The following is a 27,748-nucleotide window of genomic DNA, read 5'->3' as shown; positions in this document are numbered from 1 at the left end:
AAGAAAAAGAAGAAGAAGGAAAAGAAAAAGAAAAAGAAAAAGAGAAAAAGGAAAAGAAAAAAGGAGGGATTTTATAGATACTTTGTTCCATTTTCATGCATGCCTTCTTCAAGTGTCAAGTTCTGTGCAGTCTCTAACAAAATAATCCTGCCAGGAAACTTAGGTAACTTTATTGTTTGTCTGTTTTCTTATAGCCTAAAGGGCTGTTTTTTTCATCAGATTCTTCTCATGCCGCGGATGGAATGGGTTCCTCTCAAGGTGAGAACCACCTGAATTGCCTCACCAGCATCACGGACTAGTGTCAAGAGCTCTTTTCAGTGGCCCCCGTTGGCTTTCCACACGAGGCAAAACTTAAAAACTAACCCGTCTGGGAGCCAGCATGGTCCCGGTGAGGTACGGGGGTGTTTCAGGCACTCAGATCTCCCCACCTCAGGGCGCCTTGCACTCGATTCCCGTGAATCCAGCGCGCAGCGGGAGAAGAAACCGCAAAATCTCCGACTCCGACCGATCTTCCAAACTGCGCAGCCCCCCCCCCGCCCCACCCCGCGCTAATTAATTAATCCTATTCCCACGACCGCAAGCGCCCCCTCTCCGGCGGCAGCGCCTCGAGCCCCCCCCCCGAGCCGTCGGGGAGCAGCAGCAGGTAGGGAGGGCAGAGATTGGGAGCCGCGCCCCCCCCCGGTCCCCCCCTCGGTTCTTCCCCCGGCTCCGGCCCCGGTCCAGGTCCCGGCCCCGGCCCCCGCCCCGAGCCCCGCGCCCCCCCCGGCCGGTGCCGCAGCTCCGCGCGGAGGCATGAGCGACCGGGCGGCCGCTGAGCGCCGCGGGTGAGTGCGCGGCCCTCCGCGGGGTGCGGAGGGGGAAAAGTGGAGGGGGGGCAGGGTTGGAGGAGGGGGGGAGGAAATCAAGCTCAACAGGGGCTCTGGGGAAAGTTTCGAGGGGGAAAAGGGGAGCCCCGGTGGGGATTCTTCGCGCACCCCCCACCCCCGTCCTGCAGTGCCAAGGTGGGGGGGAAGGAGGGAGGAGGGGGGGGTTGCATCACGGGGGGCTTGCAGGGAGCCGGCCCCTTCCCCGAAGGTGATATCTTTCAGTCGCCCTTGGGGTTTGAGACTGGAGGTGCCGGAGGGCTGCAAGCCGGCGCTGTTCCGCGCCCTACAACTTTTATTCGCTGCTTTTATTCGTGCGCTTGCCCCCATCCCCTGCTGCCCCCATCCCCTGCCGCCCCCTCCCCACAAGCGGGTGCCCAGTGTTCCGGCGGGACACGGCCGGCACGCGTTGGCGGGGCCCGTGAGTGCCCCCCAAAAAGCCTCGGATGCCGCCCCAAAAGCCACCGCTCACACAGAGCTTGCGCCCCAGGCAGGGTCACTGCAAGCCCCCCCAGCTGCTGGCCCTGCTCCCCACAAGCATAGTAGTGAGGGGAGGAAGAATTTGGTAAATGCTGTTTGACATTTGGATGGAAGACAGCGTTACTGCTTACACTGCTGTGGTTTCGAGCTGTAATCACACCGATGATGTCCTGGACACCAGTGCGTCCTGTCCATAGCCCACACTCTTTTGGCCTTGATGGCAACATGAGCTGTGAAACCCACCCTGCACCCTATCAGACCCAGTCTACCGTGTAACTGTGTGGTCTAGACTAGAGGATTTCAAGTGTATCTATAGGAATTTAATGTGTGACCAGAACACGAAAGCGTCATTCTGCTTTTCCATTTTTTATTTGTGTAAGGCAACCATGAACAACAACTCCTCCAAAAATTGTTTTGCGACTTCGATGGTAAATCTTAGTGGCTGGAAAGTCACGTTTCAGTTTTAGACCTGGCAGCCATCACCATCTCATCTCAAGGCTTTAAATTAACCGCATGCAGAAAGAATAGTGGACATTGGAGGCGGTGTTGATTTCCAAGTTGCTTTTGGATTTAAGTGAAAACCTGGGCTCAGGGCTAAAACACAGTATTAAGCTTTTATTAACAGGTGTGCAGCTTGAAAGAAAAAAAATTGCTGTGACAGCTGGGTGTTTTGCTGGGTGTTGAAATCAGGGAAAAACAGACTGCTTCAGAAAAACATTTCTGCATTGAAAATAGGTGTTTAGATCATTAACTATCAAAGTGTGTCTGGCAGTATAGTTCTACCATTTTCATATTTTCCATGCAGTGTGTTATTGAAGAAAAATAGAAACTTTCTTTATGTTGATGAACAAGATTTGTCCTTGAGTTATGCTTTTGACTTGTATCCAGCATTTTTACATTTTCAGGGCCATAAATAATGACCAAATTGATTGCACATGTTCTCACATGTTCTCATAGGGTCTAGCAGTACTAGAGGTCTGAAATCTGCCCTCCTTAAGTGGTAGCCTGGACAGGCCCGTCAGCAGAAGTTGTGATCTACTGGATCCTCCCTCTGTTACACATGTGCGTGCACCACTGACTCCTGGGACTCCCCCCAACCGGAATGAAGCTAAATACATGGTTTTAATACCCAATGCAATCTCTCTTTTCTACCAGATGAGGGGATGTTGCTGATTTGCACATCTTGCTATTCTCTGCATACAGAAAGAGACAGGTCAGGTACTCTTGGACAATGAAGTCAGGAGTCACTATATCCTTATCTCACATTCTCCAGAAACCTACATTCCCCTAACTCTCTTCGGTGGTAGGAAATTTTTCAAAAGTCTGGGATAAAATACCAGGGCTTGTGCTTTGCTTTGCAAAAGCAGGTGCAAGCTAAAGCTCAAGGAAACCCATGTTGCATCCCAACTGAGATGGGTGTGAGAGAGTAGATGAGTGCCACTTTCCTTGTCTGTGCATCCACGTTTCTTTTCCATGGACAGCAGGATGTGCCTCACCCCTATGTGAAATGTTCATCTGGGACATTTCCTGGGACACCAACATCTTTTCAGCGTAGATACAGCTCCTGTGTCCTCCTGAGGCCACTGAATTAAGTTAGTGAGGGAGTAGCAAGGTTGTCGAAGGTAAGCTATTGACAGTCTTTAGGTTGCAGCGAGAGTCTGGGCGTAGTGTTCAAAGACAAGGATCCCCAAAAAGCTGTGTGCTTTAGCACTGGGGGAGGTAGTGAATTTGGAGCCATTTTGAACAAAAAGCCTGATCTAGGTAGCTGGTCATTAACTGGTTGTTAATATGAGTTACAAGTCCCACTCTTACAAGTCCCACTCAAAATTCAGAGTCTGTCAGATTGCTTCACAAGCACTTTACAGCCATTTTCAGGAAATAATGTAATTCTTGTTCTCATCTGAGAGTCTAGAGAACTGAGATAGAGTACAAATGACCTACCCAAAATACACAGTAAATTAGCATAAGAAATGAGACAAGGAAACAAATTATTTGCTCCAGTCACAGGATTAAATTGCCTTTCCCTAACTCTCAGCAACTGTTAAGAAATTCATGGGCCATTCCTCTTGCAATAACTTGAAAAAGCTAGGCATGCATTTTATGCTTCTTTCTGATGTAAGTGGTATTAAATATGCATTGTAGCTCAGTTACCTTAGATAACTGAGCATAAATTCATCCATCTTCCACTTGAAATTCTGTTCCCAGATGTAACAGCTGAATATTCTTTCTTTTGTTTTCTGTTTTGTTTTGCTTTTGGTTTTGGAGGGGTTGGGTTTTTTGCTTTTGTTTTTAAAAGAAGAATCTTGTTAGCATTCCTTAGAAACTCATTAAAATGCTTCCCTTTTGGCTTATTCTCCTAATTTATTAATACCACAAATAACTTTTCTTTGGTGACCCACTTTCATAGGTATCTGAGCATCTAGCAAAACTGTAACTCATCAGGAAGGCTGCGCAGACTAACACATAGCATTTCCAGACGGGAAAATCAAGACATTTCTTTCTTTACCACACACAGTAGCACACATCAAACGTACAGAAAACATGCTTCTATTCCACTACTTAACTCTGCGCCCTTGGCCCCTAAAAAGGACTTAATTGACTGCATGATTGATTTAAAAATCAGAATTTAGGATTTCATCTATTCTCCTGGCTGAATTCAAATTTTACCCTATGTCCACAGAGAAGAAAGAGCTTTTTGCATAAATATAAATTGAAGTATTGGTTTGTATGAGTGTTCAGACAAATAGACTTTCTCTTATAGCTCCCTAAGCAACCTCCCAACACTACACTGTAGTAAAAAACAGGGTTTGGCTAAGACACTGTTCTTTACTGAACTATTGTACCTACTTTGTGGAAACTACAGATTTGCTTAGAAAAAGAGAATGCCCACTGATCTAATGAGCATGATGCTTAACTGGCCACTGGAAGTGGTAGGGTTTTGCAGATTCTTAGGCAGGCAGAAGTCAGCTAGTGTAGAAGATTACACTTGTTTTCATTCTCATTTATTTCAAAAAATATAAGGAGGTTCTTTTCATGAACTAATAAGCTATAGGGACAGACTTATCACAGGGAATGACTAATTAACCTGTGTATTACACCTGCAGATACTCGAACACTGGCTGTATTTTAAGGGCAGTCTGCTTTGCCAGTGCAGGCATCCATGGTTATCCCAGTCCAAGGATACTCAGCCTTGAAATCTTCCCTCCAAAGCCTGCCAGATAGCAACCCTCTAACAGGACAACATAGGGCTTATTGCTTGACTTCTGATGAAGACTTGTTTTCCTTTTCAGTAAGTGTGGACGTCTGTGCAAGTGTGAGAGCATCATGGTAGCATTTAAAGGCGTCTGGACTCAGCCCTTCTGGAAAGCTGTTTCAGCAGAATTTTTGGCCATGTTAATTTTTGTCCTCCTCAGCCTTGGTTCCACAATCAACTGGGGTGGATCGGAGAAGCCCCTGCCTGTAGACATGGTTCTTATCTCTCTCTGCTTTGGACTCAGCATCGCAACCATGGTGCAGTGCTTTGGGCACATCAGCGGTGGCCACATCAACCCCGCTGTGACAGTGGCAATGGTCTGCACAAGGAAAATCAGCCTCGCCAAGTCGGTCTTCTACATTCTTGCCCAGTGCCTGGGAGCCATCGTGGGGGCAGGCATCCTTTATCTCATCACACCACCAAGTGTAGTGGGAGGCCTGGGAGTCACTATGGTAATCACTTCTGCTCCAGCTCCTGGAGTAGAGATTTTAGGAGCTGGTTGGTTTATTTATAACATCTAGACAGGGTTTAAAGCTCTCCCCGGGATGGCTTTATGCAGCGCAATATCTATAGCTATTCTTTTTATAAAGTTCTCTTTTCTATAACTTCCCCAAATCTGATGACAGCAGGTAACGTTAATTTACATACAAAATTTAAATAATATATGCATGAAATGCCATTTTCATATGGACTGGGGAGGAGAAATTAATTCTATGCCATTATGATGGGGATTGAAAAAACATCAATTTAAAATGACATACTTTTGAAATAGATTGTGGCTTAGATTTCAGCTTTGTTCTAAACTAATAAGAAATGCCATCAGTTAGCCCTGTTGCAGGACTTATTAAAAATGCACTTGAGCCGCACACTGCTTAATTTTTAATTGAAATTTAAATTAATTAAGTCAGGGCTAATTAATGAATTTATAATTGAATAGTAAATTACAGCGCTCCCAAGAAAAAAAATGGTGAAGGGGAAGTGCAGCATTTGCAAATCCCTGTGTAAAAATAAACTACACTTCTGCAGTCTAACTTTGAAGTTCTTGTTCGATGTTACTGGCAAGCTGTCTGTTGTCAGTCCAGCTGTAATTTTCCATGGCTCTCAATTAAAAAAAAAAAATGGCAGAAGGGGGAAAAGAAGGGTGGGACTTTGTACCTCTAAAAGTTAATTTCACTGTGTAGTATTTAGGAAATCACTGAAAATACAGTTTATTGAAATATAATCAATGTATGTGGTTGCTTTCTGATTTACAAAATCACTTTTGCTTCATCTCCGGTGTTTCTTTCTCTTCTTCCAGGTACATGGAGATCTTTCCGCTGGCCATGGACTCCTGGTGGAGTTGATAATTACATTCCAGCTGGTTTTTACTATTTTTGCCAGCTGTGATTCAAAACGAAACGATGTCACTGGTTCGGTAGCTTTAGCAATTGGATTTTCTGTTGCAATTGGACATTTATTTGCTGTAAGTTAATGGCTTCTCTCAAAAAAAAAAAAAAAAATAGAGTCTTTGTCCCATTATGTCTACTTCAGAAGTAAATGGAAACTTCTGTAGACTTTATAGCTGCTATAGCTATATAGCTGCTGTAGTCTTTATAGGTCCATGCCAAAAAAAATTTTGAAAGTAGCAGGAGGGTCCTCTTGGGCTGCTGCATCAGAGATTTCCTGCCTGTTCGCATGATGGCTTTGTTAATTTTGTGATGAGACTCTGGAGAATGACAATATGTACTGTCAGGATTAGATGTCTTGCAAATCCAGGGTGTCCCATAGTGCAAGGACTAAAAGAAATTAAATGACTATCTTTAAGACTCTAATAACAGGTAACATTTTTTCTCTACTTTAGATCAATTACACCGGTGCCAGTATGAACCCTGCTCGATCATTTGGGCCTGCTGTCATCATGGGGAAATGGGAAAACCAATGGGTAACTCTTCTTTCATGCTTCCTTCACCCTAGCAACAAATAGCTATCAGGATTTTTTCATACATTATTTGCCTTTAGCTGTCTATCTTTGCACATCGCATAGAGGCCATCGCTGAAGAAGACAGGTGCTGACCTGCCACATGCTTTGGTATAATCATTCTCTTCTCCTGGCATTGTAATGTGGTACACAGCACACTAGAATAGCATCTTGCTATTCAGGGGGCATTTTGTGGAGGTAGTAGCTTTGGTAGAAAGGAAATCATACAAAAAGTTCAAACCAATAAAAAGCAATCCAGCAAGACAGAAAGAATCGAACTGTTAGAAAGAAAAAAAATCCTCCAAGGCAGATTGCAACCCCCCCCAGTCGTGTTGATGAGAAGTTATGGAAGTAATTCTGTTGGCTTCATGTCTCACCTGGCTATACAGCAAAGTCGGGGCAGAGATACACATTGAGAGCAGGGACCCTCTGTGATCTGTTTCCAGGGGGAGAACCTGCCTTTGCACATACTCATGCTGAGAGACGAAGGGGTTGCAGCCTGGTCTTTACGAACTAGACCAGATGTTACCTGCTTTTATTAGAAAGCGTCCCCTTAACTGGAAGTGCTTGTGCAGGAAACAACTTGATAAACAGATTGTGAGTGACACAGTCATTTTTTATAGCGTCCCACTACTAAACTTATCAAAAAACAGTTAATGTTTTATAGGGAGAGATGGATTGCAGCTCAGCCTCCCCTAATTAAAGATAGGGAAAGCACTTCCAGGGACGCTTTCAGTACTAACTGTAAGAGTTGCATATTACAGTGTATATAAGGATTTTCTTGATTTTTAAAGTATGGAGCCCACACTGCTCCCACTGCAACTAACAACAGAGATAGCATGGTCTTCAGGCCCTGAGGCTCCAGTTCTGCAAACATAATACCATGTGTAACTTTGCTCCCAAGAGTTATCCTATTGAGGCAGATCTACCCAGTTATCAGTGAATGGCTTGTTCATATGAAAAAACTGCCACAGTTTTTCATAAGATTAATTATTCATACTCTGAGGGAGCCTGTAATTTACGACTAACGCTGTAAATAATAAACAAATGTACTATGTAGAAACTTGTAGGAGAAGCTTATCTGTTGTCCTGGTCATTTGGAAAGATAGCTTTTTTCTCCTCCTTCAGAGCAGTGACATTAGCATGTCATTAAGAGAAGTCAGTGGGCCTCTGCACCTACTAATGTTACAGAACTGCTCCCTGTTGTACTGAAATAGCTACCCCACAAAGTTGTGTGTGTCATTTGCATTCGGTTATACAAATTAGATGATCAGATAGATGGCTGCCTGTTGGGTTCTGCAGGATAAGATGTCAAATTTGGACTCTTGGAAATGTGACTCTGAAATATTGTAACAGAACTGCTTGCATATATGCATTAGGATAGGTTTTGTTTCCTTATAAGTTGATCATCATCTTTGGTGAAAATGTAGAAAGAAGATGTTTTCTACATTGATATTTATTTTGTGTGTCACCTGGCAAACAGCACAGATATGTTATCTACAGGTGGAAAATAACCAATGAAAATTTAGAGAAAGCTTCTTGGAAAGAGGTGGATCAATAAAAGTTGACAAAAACATTTCTCTCTGAGGATATGGGCTTGGTTCTCAATCACCTTACTCTTGCTAGTTTAAAAGAAAAGCAGAAATACTAGAGAGTATTGCTGAAGTGGACAAAATACCTGTGAGAGAAGAGAGACTGAGAGAAGGAGGCAGAGAAGGAAAAAAGGCTACATGGAACTAATGCTGTTAACTGCCTAAGAGACTGACTCTTGACCTATTTCATACATTACTTTAGAGAAGTCACCTCATTGTTGAGCTCCACCTGCTAAACTTAGTGTTCTTAACTAGAACCTAGCACTTCTCTGCCTCATAATCTGGTATGTGGGCAGATAGAAGAAGAAAAAAAGAAAACTCTTTTTACAGGTCATGAAATCCAGTGAATGATATGACCTTACACTTCTGGAAAACAGCTGTTTTAAATGATTGGGCTAGAGCACGTCACATAACGTTTAATGAGTGAAGTCTGTAGTGACATGATTTCCTCTGAGATCCTGGCTTCTTTCTTTGCTGTAGAGCTTAATGCCTATGTTTGTCCCACCTCTCTTCATAGGTTTACTGGGTGGGACCAATAATCGGAGCAGTCCTTGCTGGTGCTCTTTATGAGTATGTCTATTGCCCAGATGTTGAACTCAAACGCCGTTTTAAAGATGTCTTCAGTAAGGCTACCCAGCCATCCAAAGGGAAATACACAGAGGTGGATGATAGCAGGAGCCACGTAGAGACCGATGACCTGATCCTGAAGCCTGGCATAGTTCACGTGATTGATATCGACCGGGGTGACGACAAGAAGGGAAGAGATCCGTCCAGCGAGGTGCTGTCTTCTGTATGACTAGCAAGGAGCACTGAAAGCAGAGAACAGCCTGCTAGCATGTCCACAGATATCCTTCCACCTATTAAAGAAACAGATCTCCTCTAAATTGAGCATCTACCATTTTTTAAAAGATATGGTGTGGGCAGCTGCATGGTAGTGGCATCACCAAACCATACATCTGCTTGGTTGGAATATTAAGCCTTCACTACAATTACAATTCCCCATGCATTATTGCAAATTAAGAGTTGTCCCTACTGTTTTCATTCCCTTCTTTCTGGAACAACCCCAAAGTCCAAAAAAAAAAAAAAAAAAAAAAAAGGAGTTGAAAGCATTCTCCTTTAATAAATCAGTCAATAATGAGATGAAGATAGAGATGTTTAACATTCAGATTGACAGTTAAGACATATCAGGAAATGCCTATAGACACGAAGACCTACTTATCAGATTGTTCTTCTGACACTTAATTGGCTGTTGTCAGCTCTCATTAGAATGTCTTATCCATTAAGCTTTCTCTGCAAGGTTCAGGGAGAGCATCAATAGTATTTAAGAGTTCTATCCAAAGTCAAGCAAAGGAATATTGTTTCCACTCACATAGATCGCTATTGCCTTGCAAACTACCTCTGAAAAAAAAATGGTATTTTAATAGGTTTTGAAAAAAATCCTATCAACCCATCACATTTCACTCATATGATTTCCTCTATATATATATTACCTTCATCTCTTCCCAGGAGTAAATGTGCTGAAATTGAATGTTGAAGTCTACCATAATAAGGCTGCAAAGCATTTGACTGTACTTCATGCTCGCCCATGTCATTGTCTGTCTGGTGAAACATTCTCCTGGGGTTTGACTATTGACCATTTAGTGGCAGCAGACTCTCAAGGTCATGCAAAGAATATAAAGGCTTTCCTGTTACTTAATAACTCAAATAAGAGATATCAGAAGAAAAGAAGGCATATCTGTTTTCAGTGCACTTGTTCAAATACAGATTTCCGTGCTAATTTATGTAAACTAAAGGTTTAAATTACTTACCTACTTTCTTACAAGATGGTTGGAGATCTGGGGTTTTTAATTTATTAGTAATGTAGAGGGTTTTTAACTTTTAACTGTATTGAAACACTGATTGGGAAATATTTTTTTATAACAGATGATAAAAATATGACTGCTTTTGTTTTTCTGTTGTAGCTGATGCCTAACTAGTTGAACAAGATCCTTGCTTGTTCCTCTGCTCGTGCAGTCTTAATTAAACCTCCAGCACCTTCACCAGCTTCTTTATTTGTTGTTAGGAAAAGATGCAAGCACTTGCAGGGTTTGTTTTTTTTAGGGGGAAAGGGTCATGAAATATTTTCAGTAATCAGTCTTTCCCTCATAGAAGTATTTTGATAGATATAATCACCCCTACAGGACATTTTGTAAAGATTGTACTGACTTACAGCTTTTGCTACTGATCAGTGGTTTTGAGTTTTACAATATGCAGCAGCCAAGCAGTCAGGAGCATTACATTATTACTGTAATTGTATAGTTTTATTTTGAAATTGAAAAGCTACTCCTGCCTACTTAGCAATAAGAGGGAAAAAAAATACATTAGTCCTGACAATGGGCTGTAATAGACTCTGGCTCTTTGACATACTCTACATGCAATTTTTATTACAGGGAATGAGATGGTTCTAGTGAGATAATAAACCACTGCTAAACTCAAGTCTGTGTACTTTGATCCAAGGGCAATTCTACTATCCCAGCTCACCAGCACTGTGTAGCCCCAGCATATCCTGCTGTACTGTTCTCCTAGTTTCACACTTTTCTTGCCTTAAAAAATATGGTAGAGAGTGGCACAAGCTCCCTGCATTGAGCATGAGATTTGTGATTCTCCATGCACTGTAGTTGGGCTACAGACCTTCCTCTGCTCCCCTGGGACACAGCACGTAGCTCACGTGTGCAGGTCAGGGCTTCCTTGGGTGACCCTGGAACAGCTCTGCTTTGTGCTCACGAGTCCTCTCATTCTCTATCATGTACCTGTGTGGAGTCTGGTAAAACAGCTGATATTTGTGCCTCTGACACAGTAACAGCATCACACTTCAAGGGCTTGAGTATAGTTAGGGAATTGCTTTGAAGATACAATGTCAGATCACAGATAAGAGCCAAGCAGAAGCTGAGTAGCACTGGTAAGGAGCTAAGCCACAGCAAGGACTGAGTCTCCTGGGGAAGGGCAGGTGTTTGGACTCCTGTATGCCTCTCCTCAGATAGGTAAACATCATGCTAAATAGATTCAATCAGAAAGATTAAAACTTGTGTGCTTTTTTGTACGTGTGTGTAGGCATTTGTTCTGACTTTATTGGTTTGTTTTGGTTTATTTCATTTTGTTTCATTTTGTTTTGTTTTGTTCAAATGCTGTGTTTGTTAAAGGGACACTTTGATTAAACCTTTTGCATGGATTAAACAGATAAAATGAAGAGAATAATACACATAACACTGGTGGATTGTTAGGAAATTTTTTACATTTTCATATTTAAAAACACTCCTTAGAAGCTCATTTATGAAGTGAATTTTGCATGGTACTGTACTATTTAAATAAGAAACTGTGATTTGTTTTATGCTTGAGGGTCCTGTACAGAAATGTCATGATACTTTTCTCCACCCAGCCTGATTCGACTGCTGAGGTTAGCATAACAAGAGCGTGGCGCTAGCCAATTCAATTGGGAGTTTTTTTTTTCCTCGGAACACACTTTTTTAATGAAGTGTGGGTACCACTCAGAGCCAGTCCTGGGAGAGCACCTCGCTCAACAGGAGTATTGGACATAAAATACCGAGACTCCTGAAAAGATCAGGGGAAAAAAGGAAGCTGAAGTAGAGACCATTAGACCATAAAGGATGTTGCCATGCATTGGACAAGCGAAATATGGTAGGCCTGCTCCTGCTCCCATGGAATGAGGCTCGTGGTTAGGTTTGTCGTTAACTACAATGGAAATGATCCTGAGCTATTTAGGGGTTTGATGGCTTCTGTCATGGACTTCGCTGTAGTTTTTCCAAAATAAGAGCTTTTAGTCAAGATAGTTATTTCTGGAAGGAGATGCATTTGACTTGAGGTTTATGACCCACCCTAAAGTAAATGTTTAGGTGTATGTGCCACCAAAACTGGCTTTACCCCACAACAAGAGATCACCATTTTATGTGATGATCACCATTTATGTAAGGGAATGTCACACTTCAGCATCCCTTACGACTTAGCTTTAAAATGCAGGGATATGTGCTTTTCTAAGTTATTGCACAGTGGCATCATCATCATAAAATAGTAAAATTTTGTTAAATAATAGACTAGCATGATCTTTTCATGGATTGGAAATAAAGTATTTATTGGTTTATGTTGGTTGATAAATATCACAGTAAGTTTGATGGCCATTTCACCATTAGTTTGGGTTCCTAAAAAAATATGGATGAGTCTTACTCCTTCATGATGGCAAAGTTCTTTAAATATTGTTATATATTCATAATATGTAATCACTGGGCATCAGAAAAAAAAAAAAAAAAGAATTAACGTTAAAGGTGATTACACAGAGTCACACAAATATCTTTCAGGTTGCACCATTTCCAAGGCGTTTATCAGCCAAATTCTAAACATTCTCATGAAAGAAGAAATAAATAATAATAATAAAACAATATTCCTTCAGCATTTTGAGTTGTCATAAGCTTTCTCCTGTTAAAGTATATGTAAATTGTACCTTTTTTTTTTTTTTCATTCAGTGGAAGCAGGAGCAAGACGTCTCATATGCAGTGTTTAGGCTTGTCACATATATTTACACATGATTTTTTCAAAATGAGTTTTATTCCTGATTATTAATTAGCCATGGTACCTGCACAAAAAGCTAAACAGCCTTCAAATAGGATTTCCACCTTTCTAGTGCTTGGCAACAGAGCAGTTGCTGTTGTGCCCTGCAACATTTTATCTTCAGTCTGTGTAACACATGCAGGATATTATACACCATCCAGTATTTATAATCTAAATAAAATATGTAAAAATTTATGTTGTGAACCTTTTTGTCTAAGGTGAGAGAAGAGAACACCATACAAAATTTGTCTCAAATCGACCTGTGTGTATCTGAGTTTCTCAAGGACTTACTAAACAGATGTGATGCAAATTCAGAGTGAATTACTTGTTACACGGTTACTTACATGATCTAAATCATACTGATGCAGTCTCTGTAATTTAAGACAAATGAGGTAGAGCAAACTAAGCACAAGGATTTTTCCACAAGACTGCTTATTGTGGTAATGTTAGTCACCATGGTATCAGAACTAATGTTATAGGACTTAAAATTTCCTTATGTTACATTTGGAATAATCTACTGAAAAATACACTGTGAAATAATATATGATTTTCTGGTTCCCACTTGTACTCTACTGTATCTCACACTACTGTTGCAAATAAATTACCTGTATAAAAAAAAAAAAAAAAATCATTTTGTCATTGAAAGCATTCAACAGTCCTAAAGATCACAACCAGAACATAAGAAAAAAAAAAAAAAAATCCAGAAAATAGAGTATGCCTAAGAGGAGCCTGGAATTGTGTGTGTGCAGCTGAGAATGAGTTATTTACTGTAGAAAAAATAAAATCTGTCAGTAAAGAGATGTGATTGCAAAAGGTATAATATCTTTACGCAAACAAGGTAAATCAACTAGAGCAAAAGTTTTGCTGGTGTACATACACCACCGATTGTGCCATATAGGTTTAAAACTCATGTGGAATAACGGAGAGCTAAGGTTTTATACAAGTGATAGCAATGACGCAGGCACTTCAGAGCCCTTTTGCTATTGCATGGGTTTTGAGACCAAGCTCCCACGAGGAGCTTCAACATGAGGCAGCATCAGCATCAGGTCCTGTAGGGATAATGTTCTTTGTTGTCTGTGCCCTTACTCGGAACGCAAAGTTTAGCTCCTAAAACATATGACACTAATGCAGAGAGTTCTTTACAATTATTAATATGAAAACCCATCACCTGGGGAAACACCTAATCAGCAGGAAGAGCTGAGAGCAGACTCATACCTGACACTTTGCACTTTCAGAGATTTGGCTCTTGCCTTCAGCTGCTGCAGAGGTAGCTTCAGGGATAGGCAAGGGAGAGCTTCCTTTCAGTGCAGGCAAGGGAGAGCTTTGTTATAAAGCTCTCACTGACACTGTGGTGTCAGAGGATAATGGTCCCTATCATATGAGGACTTGCATGTAGGCTTGTGGGATCACACCAGAGCCACTGAACAGGAGCTGCACTGTACCAGGTGAGTGATATCCTCACTCTGAGCATCAGTGGGAACACAGGTTTCAGCAGGAAACTGCAACTGTGGCCCAACTATCTTCTTAAAAAGAGAACTGAGAGTGTAGATACTCCTAATATCAGCTTCCTTTTGAACCTTCCTTTCACTTTAGAGTCCCTTATCTGTTGCAGATTGTGGTGCATTGCAAATGTTATAAGCTGCTTAATTTATATCAGCCTGATAGCTTTTATCTTAGCTATTAATTTCTTTTGACCTCTCTTACCTCATTAGAAAAGCAATCCTTACAAGTACAAAGACTGTGGAATAATCTAGCTAAAAAAGCAGTCACAAGGTTCTTTTGAAAGGCAAAAGGAACTTATATTATTTGTCTCTCACCTTGTGGTGTAAGACATGCAGAGGCTTCCTCTAGGGCTTGATGGGCATGCCTGGCAAACATGGTTCCCAGCCACTCTTCTCCACTCACCACAGCAATGGCCTTCCTCTGACGTTTCATTTACACTTCTTTTTTGATATGAATCTTCATAAGATGCTCTGGAACTCACAATATGTATAAAAGTTTATATTAGTCTACTCTGTAAGTGTGAAAGTGTGTACATGAAAGTGAGCTGCACAAAAATGAGCAACTGGATTTACTCCTGGGAAAGGACAAGATCAGTGGGTAAATCTGTGGGAGGTTGGCTGCCATTTGAGATTGCTGCATGCTCCACTGAGATCCCAATGACTCATTTATTTCCAGTTATTTCTGAGACATATGGATTTCAGCCTGAAGAGGGGTCAGGGCTGTCTCTTACTGCCATGGACTGAATTGGGTTCTTCTGCTCTTCCTTCCAAGGATCAGCTGTCACAAGTTAATTTTTTCCACACATGAAACATTCAAAAAATGTTTTTCTTACACATTTTGGAACCTTCTAGCATTAGAAATATTTCACCATTATCCTATTCTACCTTACAGTTTGCCTCATTTCTTATGTAGGGATTGTTGCTTTCCTTTGGACCAGCAGATCTCAGAGCATTGGAGATACATTAATTTTTCTCAAAGATTCCTTTGATAATTCCAGATATCTCTACTTTTTTTTTTTTTTTTTTTTTTTTCTGTTATTTAATTACTTCCATTTGCATGGTATCTCAGTGTCTAGCTGCCTAGTGATCACATCTTCAGATCAGAATGCATGTTGATTTGGTTTGGTTTTATTCCCTGCCTTCCCAGCAGGATGAGCTCATCAGAGCTGGAGCTTAGTCTTCTGAGCATCCTCCCCTGAGTTTCTTCAAGGGGCTGCTGCCTCTCCTTGGTCTTGTGGCCACTCTGTGCATGTGGCAGCAGAGAAGCCTCAAAGGGGTGCTTATTATTTGCCTTAACTTGCCAGAGCCATACAGTACTCAGGGTAAATCTTGCCTTATCTTCACAGAAAAGACAAAGTTAGTTTGCACCAGCTGAACCCAGTCTTAGAGAATTGCAGTAAACAGGGACCCAGCAAGGAAATAATCAATTCTGAAAGATTGGATTTGGGCTTGTAGCAAGTCCCTGGGCTCCGATTTGAAAGAAAAACATCAATAGGGAAACTGGAACAATGGTAGATTGGCCCTGTAAGTTCTGAACATATGCACATGAATATCCAGTAAGAAAAAGCTGAATGCTTCATGATTAAACATGACAGAGTAGGGACAAAATGAACTCTGGAGATCAGAAAGACGTACATAGATGTTGGACTCTGCTTGCCCACAGGTATAGCTCCAGAGAAACAGCTGCACAGCATCTTCTCAGAGCTGAGTCAGACCAGCTGTACAGGCTAGGATGCACACAAACACAAATGTTTCAGACACAAGGCTTTTTTGTTTTTTACCCTCCTTCCACAGCTGCCCGGCACAGTTCAGATTTACTGGAGGCAAACATTGCTGGGGCATAAAAGCAGAAGCTTCTGTGGCTTCCAGACTAAAATGAGAAAAGCTTTGTGTCCTCCAACCTCTTCACTTTGAAAAAGCCCAACAAATACCATGGAAGGAGCTTTAACAGAGGAGGTCAAAAAGTTCATCTGGATCCCTCAACATCCTAGTCATTCCTGGGGCTATCCTTAGAGTACTACTCCTTAGGTTAAATTATCGCTGTGTAAATAAAATATCCCCCAACTCCTTGTACCACTAGCCTTTCTGAGTTAGAATAAATACCCTTTGGATGAGCGCAGCTGAAGAACATCTAAAGTTTATATATAGCAGCTATTGCTATTGTGTCTGAATGGTAAGGAAAAGGTCAAATCAAAATTATTTTATTCTCTCCCCAGTTAGAAAAAAATATTCGTCTGCTTGTATTTGTGTGGGAGTTTGGTCTTTTTTCCTCTTATCTAACTATGTTCCTTTCAGGATATCCATGCTATATTTTACCTCTTCTACAGGTTGGATACTCAAACTTTTTATAAAATTAAGTAGAACACTTCATTTTCTCATCTAGTGAAACCTTTTGTTATCCTATTTATTCATTTACTTTTTTTTTTTTTTCAAATAACATCACTTGAGGGTGTTTTAACTTTTCTAGCTGATTGAGATCTTTGCTTTGCAAGATCTGGTGGCACTTTCCATCACATTTCTCTATATTTTCTGCACAGACAGTTGTCCCTTCAGTGAAGACCCTATGGCAACTGCTGAGGTTTTTTACAATGAAGCTCCAAGCATACAAATTTCTCATTCAGATCCTTCTTTTTCTTGTGTTTTTTTTGTTCGTTTGTTTGGTTTTGTTTTGTTTTTTTGTTTGTTTGTTTGTTTTGATTTGTGTTTTTCTTTCAAGATGGTATTTTCCATAATAAAACACACAAAATCTCCATAAACTTAATTTCATGATGAACCTGAATTTTTCCTGAAGTCTTGCCCTCTTATCAATTTTTCCAACTTCTTGTTAATTATTTTGAACTTAACATTAAAACTTGTATATCTGAGAGAAGTTACTGAGTAATGTTTGTGTTTCCTGTATTCCATTCCATTTGTTTCATATTTTCAGTGTTTGAGGAGTCAGTAGCTTTTGTGACAAGTATGCGTAAACTTTTTGTAACGGAAGAAAGCTCATATTCTGGCAGATGTAAGTGGATTAACTGGAGTCTTAGGTACTGGAAGGAGCCTGAAAAGCTGCCATTTTATATCTTTGCAAACAGAAATTTTAGTCAATAGTCACAGTTTCAGTGAGAACTGAAAATATATAATTCAACCATGAAGTGAAAATCTAGATACTGAATTCAGCTCTGCGGTCAGTGGATGGAAAATCCAAATCATACCTCTCAGCCCTGGGAATGGCTTCCAAGAGATTTTCCAAGTACAAAAAAAAAAAAAAAAAAAAAAAAGCCTTGTACAGTTTGGGGCTCAACCATTTCAGAGGACACAACTACTTAATGATTTGAAGTTTCTTTTGCCTAAGAGCAGAAGTACTGCCCCTTCAGAGTGTCTCCTTGGGCAGAAGATGGAAAGAGAGATGGACTTCACATATCTGAACTCACCTGTGAGTTTAACACAAAAGCAGAAAATTAGACATGGGGTTTGGTATTGCCAGTTAATGAGGAGGCAAGCTGAAGACATGCAGAGAAGGGAACAAGCACTTGGCAAATCTAGAAATGACCTGTGTTGCTCCAGGCTGTTCCCCTGACAGCTTCTATAGAGCCATGAATGCAAAGTTCCTCCCTCCACATCCAAGAAAGTACGTGGTAGAAAAATCTAAATAACAATAGCTTTTCCAGCTCCCAGAAGGAAATCCTGTAGCACCCCATAGCTAAAACAGCTTTCGAACACTGAATTATGCAGTCCTAGGAAATGTTTAAAACTATTTTACAGTTACAATTTTATATTCATATATAATGTTAACGTTTAAAATTACATATATGTGTTATATAAATATGTGTCTATATGTATATCATATATGTGCATATATTATAAATAGTTAAGCAGTCTTGAAGTGCTCTGGGTACCATCATGTTTTAAGGGTAAACTTTAACAAGGAAGATAAAGCAGGCAGCCTGACACCCATAATTCTTTTCTGAACATTGTTATTTTCTCTCTTATGAGTGTTAACATTTCTACAGCCAACATGAAGTGTTTCTTCTGCAGATAAATCTGAAAATGGGAGATTTTACTCTCACGGTTGTTACAGGGACAGCATTTTCCACATGGTTTGATTTGACATGAAGCTACAAATGTTCTGTGTAAATATCAAACTGTAAAATACCAGCACTGAGTAAAAGTAATACGGCTTGCTGAAATCTGATGGTTTTCTTGTCTGCTTTGTACCTTCTTGAAAGCAAAGCCAGGTCAGGCTTCACTTCCCATGATGGCAATAGGTCTTACCAGACCCTTTCCTTCAGAACATCACCAGAACCAATATATTACAGGGATTTTTTTTTCTTGTGGGTCCTTCTGTCTGCCTGAGGCACCTTTGGTGCTGACAATCCACTGACAAAAATAATGACAAGGATATTTATTTTGTTTATTTTTTAATTATTTTTTTTTTAACAGACCAAACTTTACTAGTGAGTTTGATGCCTATAACATAGGCATGTCATTTCCACAAGTCAACTATTTTTCTTCTGCAGGCCTACATATGAACCTAAAGGAAAGATGATGCCAAAATTACTATCTTGATCATATAATTATGCATTATGGCTGTTCTTCCCCTGTCACTCCTTAACGTCAGCAGCAGGGCTGTAGAAACCTTCTCAACCACAGGTATAGTGGCTTTATGGCTGATGACGTGAAGCTTCCTTCCTCTTCCTCCCTGTTACCATTAATCCTGACTGAGGACATTGCAATGGGTAGTCTGATATTTCTCAGCTGCCCCAGACTCACGAGTTTGAGCTTAGGGTTGAAAGACAGAGTTAATGAGCACCTTGAGGACATGTAGTTGCCTTCCACACACAATCACCTGGAGTACTGCATTCAACTCTTGTGGCCGCCAGCACTAGAAGGGCATGGTGATGTTGGAGTGAGTCCAGTGGAGGGTCACAAGGATGCTCAGAGGGCTGGAGCACCCCTTCTGTGAAGACAGACCAAGGGAGTTGGGGTTGTTCCCAGCCTGGAGAAGAGAAGACTCTTAGGAAACCTTATGGCAGCACTGGAACAAGTTGCCCATGGCAGGGGAAATAGATAGGAAATAGATAATCTTTAAGCTCCCTTCTGACCCAAACCATTCTATGATTCTGTGATTAAACAGGGAGAGGCAAGAAAAGGCAAGGCAAAGCTTGTGTCTCCTGAGTAAGGACAAGACAAGGAGACGAGATTTGTAATGACATTAGGAAAGTTTTACAGTAACTTATGTGCCAAATACAAAACATTAGCATTTGTGCACTAGGCCTCAGAATCAAAACAGCCTCTTTTTGAAGTCAGCTGAGTTTTAAATTATTTTTATTTTTTAAACCTTGTGTGATCATCTGTTACAATCGTGAGAGCTGGAAATTCCATAATCTGAGACTCCAGGTCTTAAAGAATAACCCTAGACTGATAATGAACACTTTACTAGTAGTTTTGTTATTATACACTTGCATTAGCCCTTGATTTTTAATGATGTTGTGCCCTGTAACAAATGAAGCAGGTGAAGTGTCTCCACTGGTAGTGACTCTAGGATTAAATGCTGTCTGGAAATAGGGGTGGTTATCCTTCTCACAGCAAACCATGGGAGCTCAATAAACTCCACCTCTAGACAGCTCAAAAAATGTCAGGTGGCCTTGTCTCAGACAGTGTAACTATGAAATGCCAGAGATGCTGCAGCAGTGGTATTGTTTGGCTCTGTACAGTGTGATCCTGCTAGCATAAATTGTTTATGGGAAAAACTGTTCGTGTTAAAGATAAATATTGTTTTAAAAACAGATGGTAAGATAAAGAGCATGAAAGCAATCACTTCAAAAGACATTTCATGGCACAGTGTATCTCATATTAAGAGCTTCACATTAGGAATCACACTGTATTTCAGTCCTTTTGATTCAATTTGTTGGCCTGACTAGTGCCTCAGAACATTCCTTATGTGACCCTCCGAACTTCTGTCAAAATCCAGTTGTGAGCCAATCTCATAAGGGAGGCAAGAGTTTATGCTGCTAATTAGTAAGGCCAACTAAAAGACGAGCTCACAGTCCCAGAGGCAGCAATAAATTGTTCTAATCTCTGTTAAGAAATGAGATCTCCTTTTTATGCTGGACGTCACCTACTCAGTCAAACTAATGTATGGAAACCAAGCTGTAATGCTGTGCTGCAAGAGTAAGTCAGTATCCTGTCCACTGACAGCGAAAATAAATTATTCAAATGACAAAAGGATGTGCTGTAGAGTCCTCATTACCAGAACTAAGGTTAGCCAATTGAAGTGTGCTCCATAAGGAAGTCAGGCTCCTTGGAAGAAGCAAAACTCTTAAGCGTAGGTGCCAGACCTCCAGTCCCAGAAGACTGCAAGTCGTTCCCTCCATCATTGACACAGGCAAGAAGAATTTTTCAGCATGCTTGTTTTTGACTATTGGATTTCCCTACAAGTATAGGCACAGTCTATGCTGTCCTGCATACATTTCTAGCCATTTTAAGTCATTTTAAATTTGGTTTTAAGCTTTTTGTGTAGACTACTGTTGAGAGCACTTGCTGTGCCAAAGGTTGATACAGTGCCAGTGTTCCTATGACCGGCAATTGCCACTAGGGGACTTCATCATGGAGTGGGACATGTTTGCACAGGTACAGTGGGAGAGGATTATTCCTACATTTTGCTCCAGATTACCCATCTCTTGCAGACTCTGGAACAGAGCAAGTGCATGCTTCTCAGTGGAAGGCAACCTTGGCTAAGCAGTGTGCGACTATTATTTAAACCAAGCTAACAGAGTTTGTACAGATACCTTTGAAGCCCATTCACATGATTACTCCTAAGGGTTTTGCTCAGGAGGCAGCAAGGAGACAAGCACATGAAAGTGATGTCTGTGACTCTTAGACTCTTTTACAAGAGGACTTCTGGGGGTCAGCTGGATAGAAAACCAACATGCAGAGAGTGCTAACAATATGTGACATCTGCAAGCACTGTTACCCAATTATTTTTAGGGGACTCCTGTTTAGAATATTAATGCCATAATACTTGAAAGTAGATAGTTTCATCTTCTTGACAGCAACCAGGCTGACAACATTGTACAGCAGCAGTGGCGTTTCTACCAATCAGAGATGTGGTAATAGCCTTGTCCAATTATTTAGGAAGGCTCTGGGTTTTACTCCTTGATGTTTATCACTTTTCATTACACGATATTCTGTACCAGCAGGTCAGATTTCCATTATTAGGGGTTAACTGTAGTATGATAACCTGGAGGTCAGGGCTTCACTGTACTAGGAACTGCGCAAGTATAACAAAGAAATGATCTCTGTCCCAGAAGCCTGGCCTTCATACTAGAGGGCTATTGGCTGGAGTGGGGATAAAACAAACAGCCCTGGGGAGCTGAGGGAACTCAAAACAATGCAGAGGCAGCCAGGAAAACAAGGATCGCATCAAACCAGGTGTGACCGGCAGGAGATTCTCTTCAACTTTCCGAAATGCCTCACTAACACAAGAAATTTTCCACTAGATTGTACTGATACAAATGTGTATAAATTGTACTTATTGGACATATATAAGTGTGTTCAATTTGTGTTTCAGATATACATTAGAATTTGGTATATTTCCTGACTTTCTAACAAAATGAAAGGGAATGACACAGAATATATGTGGACTTACTGTTGAAAAAAAGAAAAAAAAAAAGTATCCTCTAACATTACATCAAGCAGTATTTTATTTTGATACAAAGGTATTTCTTCACTAATGTGAAGAATTCCTGAATACTTTCTGGATACTTATCATAGTTACTGAGTAGGGAAAAAACTACTAAGTCCATCTAGTGTATCTCTCTGCCAGAGCCTGATTGTTTTTCATAATTCATGTGTTAACACTTTTCCATCCTACTTGCAGAAGTACTTTGGTTTTGATCTGAAAGTCAGGATTAGATTTGTAGCAGCCTCTTCTTTTCTCCATTTTGTTATATCCTGTTTCTATTGAGCTACAGTTTTTCTCTACCCAGAAAGCTTATGGCCTTCAGATATTGTGGTTGATTTTTTGTTATTGTTGTTTTGTTTTTAATGTCATTTTAACTAAATAATATATCCTGTCTTTCATTTACAAGTTGATCCCTTTGGCTAATTGATCATTTTTCTTATTTATATCTGCACTCCTGATACTGATGCTGTCAGAACCTTTTTAGCAGTGTAAGGTCTGGGACTCAAGAAAACATTGCTGTGTCTCCTGTGATAAACACTGAGAGATTTATTTTGCCTCACCCCAAAATAGGATGTCTGATAGAAATACACTGAGCCCAGGAAATCACAGATTCATTAAAACTGTGGCCAGAAATATTGTCTTTAAGTGGACCAGTACTGCAAGCTTTGAAACTCTCACTTAAGAGCTATCTGAAGAAAGACTGCAAGGTTGAGAGGCAGGAACGAGAAGCGAGCAGACAAACAAATATTGGGAAACTCAATGGCAAGCCTTCTGCACTTCCTGCAGCATGCAAACACTGCACGGTCTCAGCGGGGAAGCAACTGGCACTGCTCAGCCCTAGGAGATGTTTGCAGGGCTGAAGCTGCAGCTGCAGCGTGCCCTCTTATGGCCACACCAGTTGCTTTCCCTCTCGGCTTTGCTCAGCGGTATTGAGGGGGAAGAGAAGAGGGTCACTTTGCTTATTTTTGTCCCCTTATTTTTATTTTTCCTTCCCCGAGAAAAGAAACATGGGAAGAGAGTATTAACTCAGTGTGCTGTAACATGTTTAGAAAATGGGCTTGAAACTTCATGTCAAGATCATCGAGCAGTGCCTCATGTGCCGAAGAAGGTGAAATAGTGAACAAAACTAAAAGAGAGGATAAATGTCAGGTTTGGCATTTGCTGATGACATGTATGGCTTTCGTGCCAAGGCGTATGTAAACTGAAACCGGGTTATTGATTAAAGGCCCTGCATTTAACAGACAACATCAGGGTAGTTGGCTGAGTGTTTCTGTGCTGGCTCATCATAAACTGGGCTGAGTACATAATCATCTGTATTGCTGCAGCATTTCCACTAAGGGGCTGACTGAAGTATCAGCACTGTTTTGTCAGTAGTCGATCATCAGATCTGTTCTGAAGAGCGTGCTCCCATGCCTTCCTCTCCCTCTGCATCTGGTACCTTGTTCTCCCCGATTTTCCCTTGTTACTTTTCAAGCCTGCCCCCCTATTCCCTCTTGGACCCTCCCCTGGTTGCAGTGTGGCCATCCCCCATCACCCCAGCATCCCCAGCACCTCTCCCTCTGCCTGCTGAGGATGCTCCCATTCCCGCAGCATTTTCCAACCCACCGAACCCCAGCTGGAGTACATTGGGACTCAGCTCATTCCTTCACACCTTTCGTATCACAACAGCCACCTCAGTCTTATCTGATAGTACCTCTGCTCAGTGGATGTTTAAAAACACACAGAAGTAGCTGAGAGCTCCAGGCAAGAGCTGTGACTGTGGCATCAATGCCTGCAGTGCAGCGTCTTGGCACTGCCTCAGAAAAGAGGCATGGGGCAAACTCTCCCTTTCCCATTTCGCTGTCAGCCTTGGAGATTCAGTATATTCTGACCATTGAATTTTCCAGTTTCAAAGCTGACCTAACCCACAGGAAAATAAATACATCCCCCTGTTAGACTCCTGGCTGCTCCATCAGAATAAATCCTGGTGCCACAGGACGGTAGGCACCAGTCCTTGCAGACAACGCTGCATGCTCCAAGCACAGACTATTCCTGGGATGACCTGTCATCCCGGGGTGCAGGTTCATAATGGTGCCTGGCAGCCATGCATGCACACCCTGGTATTTCTGATTGCAATGTGTTTGTGCTTCTACTTTCCCTCTGGCTCATTGCCTTTTATATTTACTTCAGCGTGCCCATTCACCTTAACATAAAAAAAAAAAAAAAAAAAAAAAAAAAAAAAAGGCAGTCCAAACACTTTTTCTGTAGATCAGAGAGTTTCTGCTGCAGCTCATTCTGATGCAGTTAACCTTCATAAAGTCTGTCCTTCATTATAAAAATGTACAAATCAGGCAGTTATAATACCTCTGATTATTGATGTTAACACAGATGATATTTAATACAAAAGGTGAAGGTCGTTTTAGAAACTAAAAACCTATCTGCAGGCTTACTTCAACTGAACCAAAGCCCACTGGAATGGCTCTAAAAACCTAAGATAAAGCTATCTGAAATGTCACAATTATCTTGGTACTGCTTGCCTTGGAAATGAAGAGAGCAAGGTTAGAGAGTTTCTAGAGTTATATCACTTCTACCCAGCCCTTGGGAGCACAGCTCGGTGACCCTCCAATGTTTATTTTGTACTTTCTCCTTGATGATTGGACAGGAATTTTGTAATTAAGACAGCTTTTGCTGCATTGTTACAGTTTTCCATGCCATAAGAAATGCCTTTTGCGGTTGACAGGGAGCAAGCATGTCAGAATCCGACCTTTCTTATTAATCCACACAGAAGCATTGGAGAGATTCACTGCCGAGCACTGTGCCCCCAGTGTGTATTTATTTATTCTTCAAGCCTTGCATTTATTTTATTGTTTACAGTAAGGTTTGTGCTGTGGAGGAAAATGCTCATATGGAAGCTCTAGGAGGAACAAAAGGATTTCTGTGCCTCTGAGGTGTTCTTTCTCATACCCACAGCATGGTAGGTAGTGACCAAATGCTTTGTTTAACTAGGAACCAGGGAAGGATCTTGAGGGCTAGAGTGCTCAGTCTTTTACCATCTCCAGTAACCATAAAACATAATGCCTTTCACCCAACATATCCACCTTTCTTAATGTTAGGATAAGTGGCTTGTCTGCAACAGCTCTAATTAAAAGGCTGCTCCAGAGCTTACAGCTCTGAAGGCTAGAAAACTTCTCTTAATTTCCAACCTAAATTTATTCCTAGCTAACTTGCACTCATCTGCTCAGCGGTGGTGATCCCAACAGCAGCTCAGAGGGGCTCTGTATCAGCCAGGGTGCTGGTCACCCCCTTCTCGCCTCTGTGCCAGCAGCTCCCTGTGAGCATTTGCTACCTTCCCCAAAGGCTGTGGTTGCTTCTCCTTATTCCTCCCTTTTAGTTTTAACACATGTAGCAAACAAAGGTGTGCACACTCGTACTTCAGACATTACCTCAAGGCTTCTGGTTTTCTTCCTTAGCTTCCCCTCCAGCAGTCCCCAAAATAAAAGAAGGATTTGTGAGTTCTTCTTTTAATCCTAAAAGGATAAAAATAATATAGACCTGTGCAAGAAACAGGGAAAACACTCAACCAAATGAGTGCCAATAGCTGCCAATTCTCGTCTCTTGATTTTGTTTTCAAGGCTGGGAAACTCTCCATATATCTGCAGGGATATAAATGAGCTGATACTGGATAAAGCTCAAATAAATATGTTCTATGCAAGTGGAAGCATATTTTGCAGAATATACATACATATTCTTCTAAAGGGCTACATTCAAAATTGAAACCGAGCACCACATAGAAAATTGGTCTTTGTAATTCTCCCTGATTTAAGCAGAACAACAAAAAAAAAAAAAAAAAAAAAAAAAGCAGAGGAAAACTAAGGCTAGGTGACATTTGAAAATATACCAAGGTGGGAAGGACAGAGTGAAGATATTTGGACACTGCAGTTGTTCAGGACTACTGTTTTGTCTCCACTTCCTCTGCCTTCAGATGCTGACAAGTTCCCAGGGAGTGCCTTGCTTGTGTCAATCCTTCTCTCAATAAAACATCACAGATATTAAAAGCCTTGGCCCAGGGAGATGATGTCTTGTGTAACCAAACCCTTGTGGTGGTATGGTGGCTCACAAACCACCAAATTCTGCAGATTAGTCATCATCTAATTTTTTATTTTTAGTGGAAGCAGTCTCTGTGTTTTGAAAACCAATGAAGGCTGGAGCATGCCTCTCCGTGTGTGTTCCACTTGTGTATGCATACTTCAAGTAAGAATCTGCTCTCCCCCAAAGACATTTTGCTGTGAAAATCCTATTATAATGGATGTCTGTACATTCATGATGATGACTGATAGTTTATCTGAGGCTACCTGCAAATTTTCTTTCTTTTAGTAATCAAGTCTATGGATTTGGCTACATCTAGAAATTAAAACATCATCTTCAGCCACGTGTCAATAGAAATGGAAATCCAAAGGATTATTTCATTTTTTCAGTAGAAGAAACTAGAGAAAGGAGATGGAGGGAAGGAAGGAAGGAAGGAAGGAAGGAAGGAAGGAAGGAAGGAAGGAAGGAAGGAAGGAAGGAAGGAAGGAAGGAAGGAAGGAAGGAAGGAAGGAAGGAAGGAAGGAAGGAAGGAAGGAAGGAAGGAAGGAAGACAGGCATCTCAGAAATATTTTAAACTTTGAAATTTTCTAGATTTCTAAATTGTCTCAACATGAAGATTTCTCGAAAAGAGGAAAATACCCTGCTATGACAGACAGATAAATCTGGTTATGGTTTCCAATGCAAAACTGAGGAACCTATAGTAACTGATTTTCGTCATTAAAATAGGGGGGATTTCAGATAAGAGTGGATCATTATAGGTAAGTTCTTGAACTATCACTCTAAGCAAGTCCTCTGATTTCCACCACAAATCAGAGATGTAGTCTATGATCAATCACAGCGGCTGTTTCTAAGATGTTTAAAGTGCCCTTTCTTCTTTAGTTTGGCAGTTAAAAGCAAGAATAGGCTAAGAGAGCGTATAGGATATATTTTTTTATTTATTTTTTTAAGTGGATAAATAAAGGAGTGTGGAGACATCACAACATTCCACTAGTATTGCCCAATATAACTGTCTCCCTTGCTGAGGGACAGATGAAGCCGTGCATGTCCCTCCACCTCTCCTCCACCTCTGCTCTAACTGGCCTGGTAGAGGGACACAGCAATGAGATTTAACCGAGCAGGTGAAGGGGGTGGTCTAAGAGCAACACTTCTGTGTTCATGGCAGGTGAATTTGTCCCACTGCAAAATGTTGACCCCGATGCCCAAAGATCTATATAAAGCTCGCCCATGTATCTTTCCACAGAGGACAGAATAAGGTGTGCCAATTTTCAGTGTTTCTGAGGCCACACTTCTAATGGCACTGAATCTCCATTTTAGTTGCTTGTGACAGCATAAGTCAAACATTGAAAATAAATTATATTAATTAATGACTAGTGTTAATGAAAAAGGGCTGCACAAAGGGGGAATCATAGAATCATCATAAAACCATAGAATGGCTCAGGTTGGAAGATGATCTTAAAGATCATCTAACTCCAACCCCCTGCCATGGGCGGGGACACCTCCCACCAGACCAGGTTGCCCAAAGCCCCATCCAGCCTGGCCTTGAACACCTCCAGGGATGGGGCATCCACAGCTTCTCTGGAGCCTTTGACAGTGCCTCACCACCCTCACAGTGAAGAATTTCCTCCTAATGTCCAGACTGGATGCCAGAATGTTTCCTCCTGATGTCTAGATTGGGGGCTGGAAGCTCAGGCATGAGGGGATTCAGTGTGCTTGTTACTGCTCTTCTCACCACCTTGAAATCACAAGAAAGCTTCGCCTGACTTTACCA

General features: G+C 41.2%; 1 protein-coding gene across 2 annotated transcripts; it reads left to right on the top strand.

The window, feature by feature from the left end:
• Window positions 1-487: 487 nt before the first annotated feature.
• AQP4 (aquaporin 4) lies at window positions 488-12,939 on the top strand. Of its 2 annotated transcripts, none has more exons than XM_072034630.1 (5): window positions 488-643; window positions 4,634-5,048; window positions 5,894-6,058; window positions 6,437-6,517; window positions 8,663-12,939. In XM_072034630.1, exons 2-5 carry the CDS (start codon window positions 4,668-4,670, stop codon window positions 8,939-8,941), a joined length of 906 nt encoding a protein of 301 aa, XP_071890731.1. In that variant the 5' UTR covers window positions 488-643; window positions 4,634-4,667; the 3' UTR covers window positions 8,942-12,939. The 2 variants fall into 2 exon arrangements, with proteins under 2 accessions (XP_071890731.1, XP_027307997.3); XM_027452196.3 differs by lacking the exon at window positions 488-643 and adding an exon at window positions 673-824.
• Window positions 12,940-27,748: the final 14,809 nt, after the last annotated feature.

Source organism: Anas platyrhynchos, chromosome 2, assembly GCF_047663525.1.
Source record: "Anas platyrhynchos isolate ZD024472 breed Pekin duck chromosome 2, IASCAAS_PekinDuck_T2T, whole genome shotgun sequence".
In the NCBI taxonomy this organism is placed as follows: Eukaryota; Metazoa; Chordata; class Aves; order Anseriformes; family Anatidae; genus Anas; species Anas platyrhynchos.
This window is presented reverse-complemented; position numbering and strand designations above follow the sequence as displayed.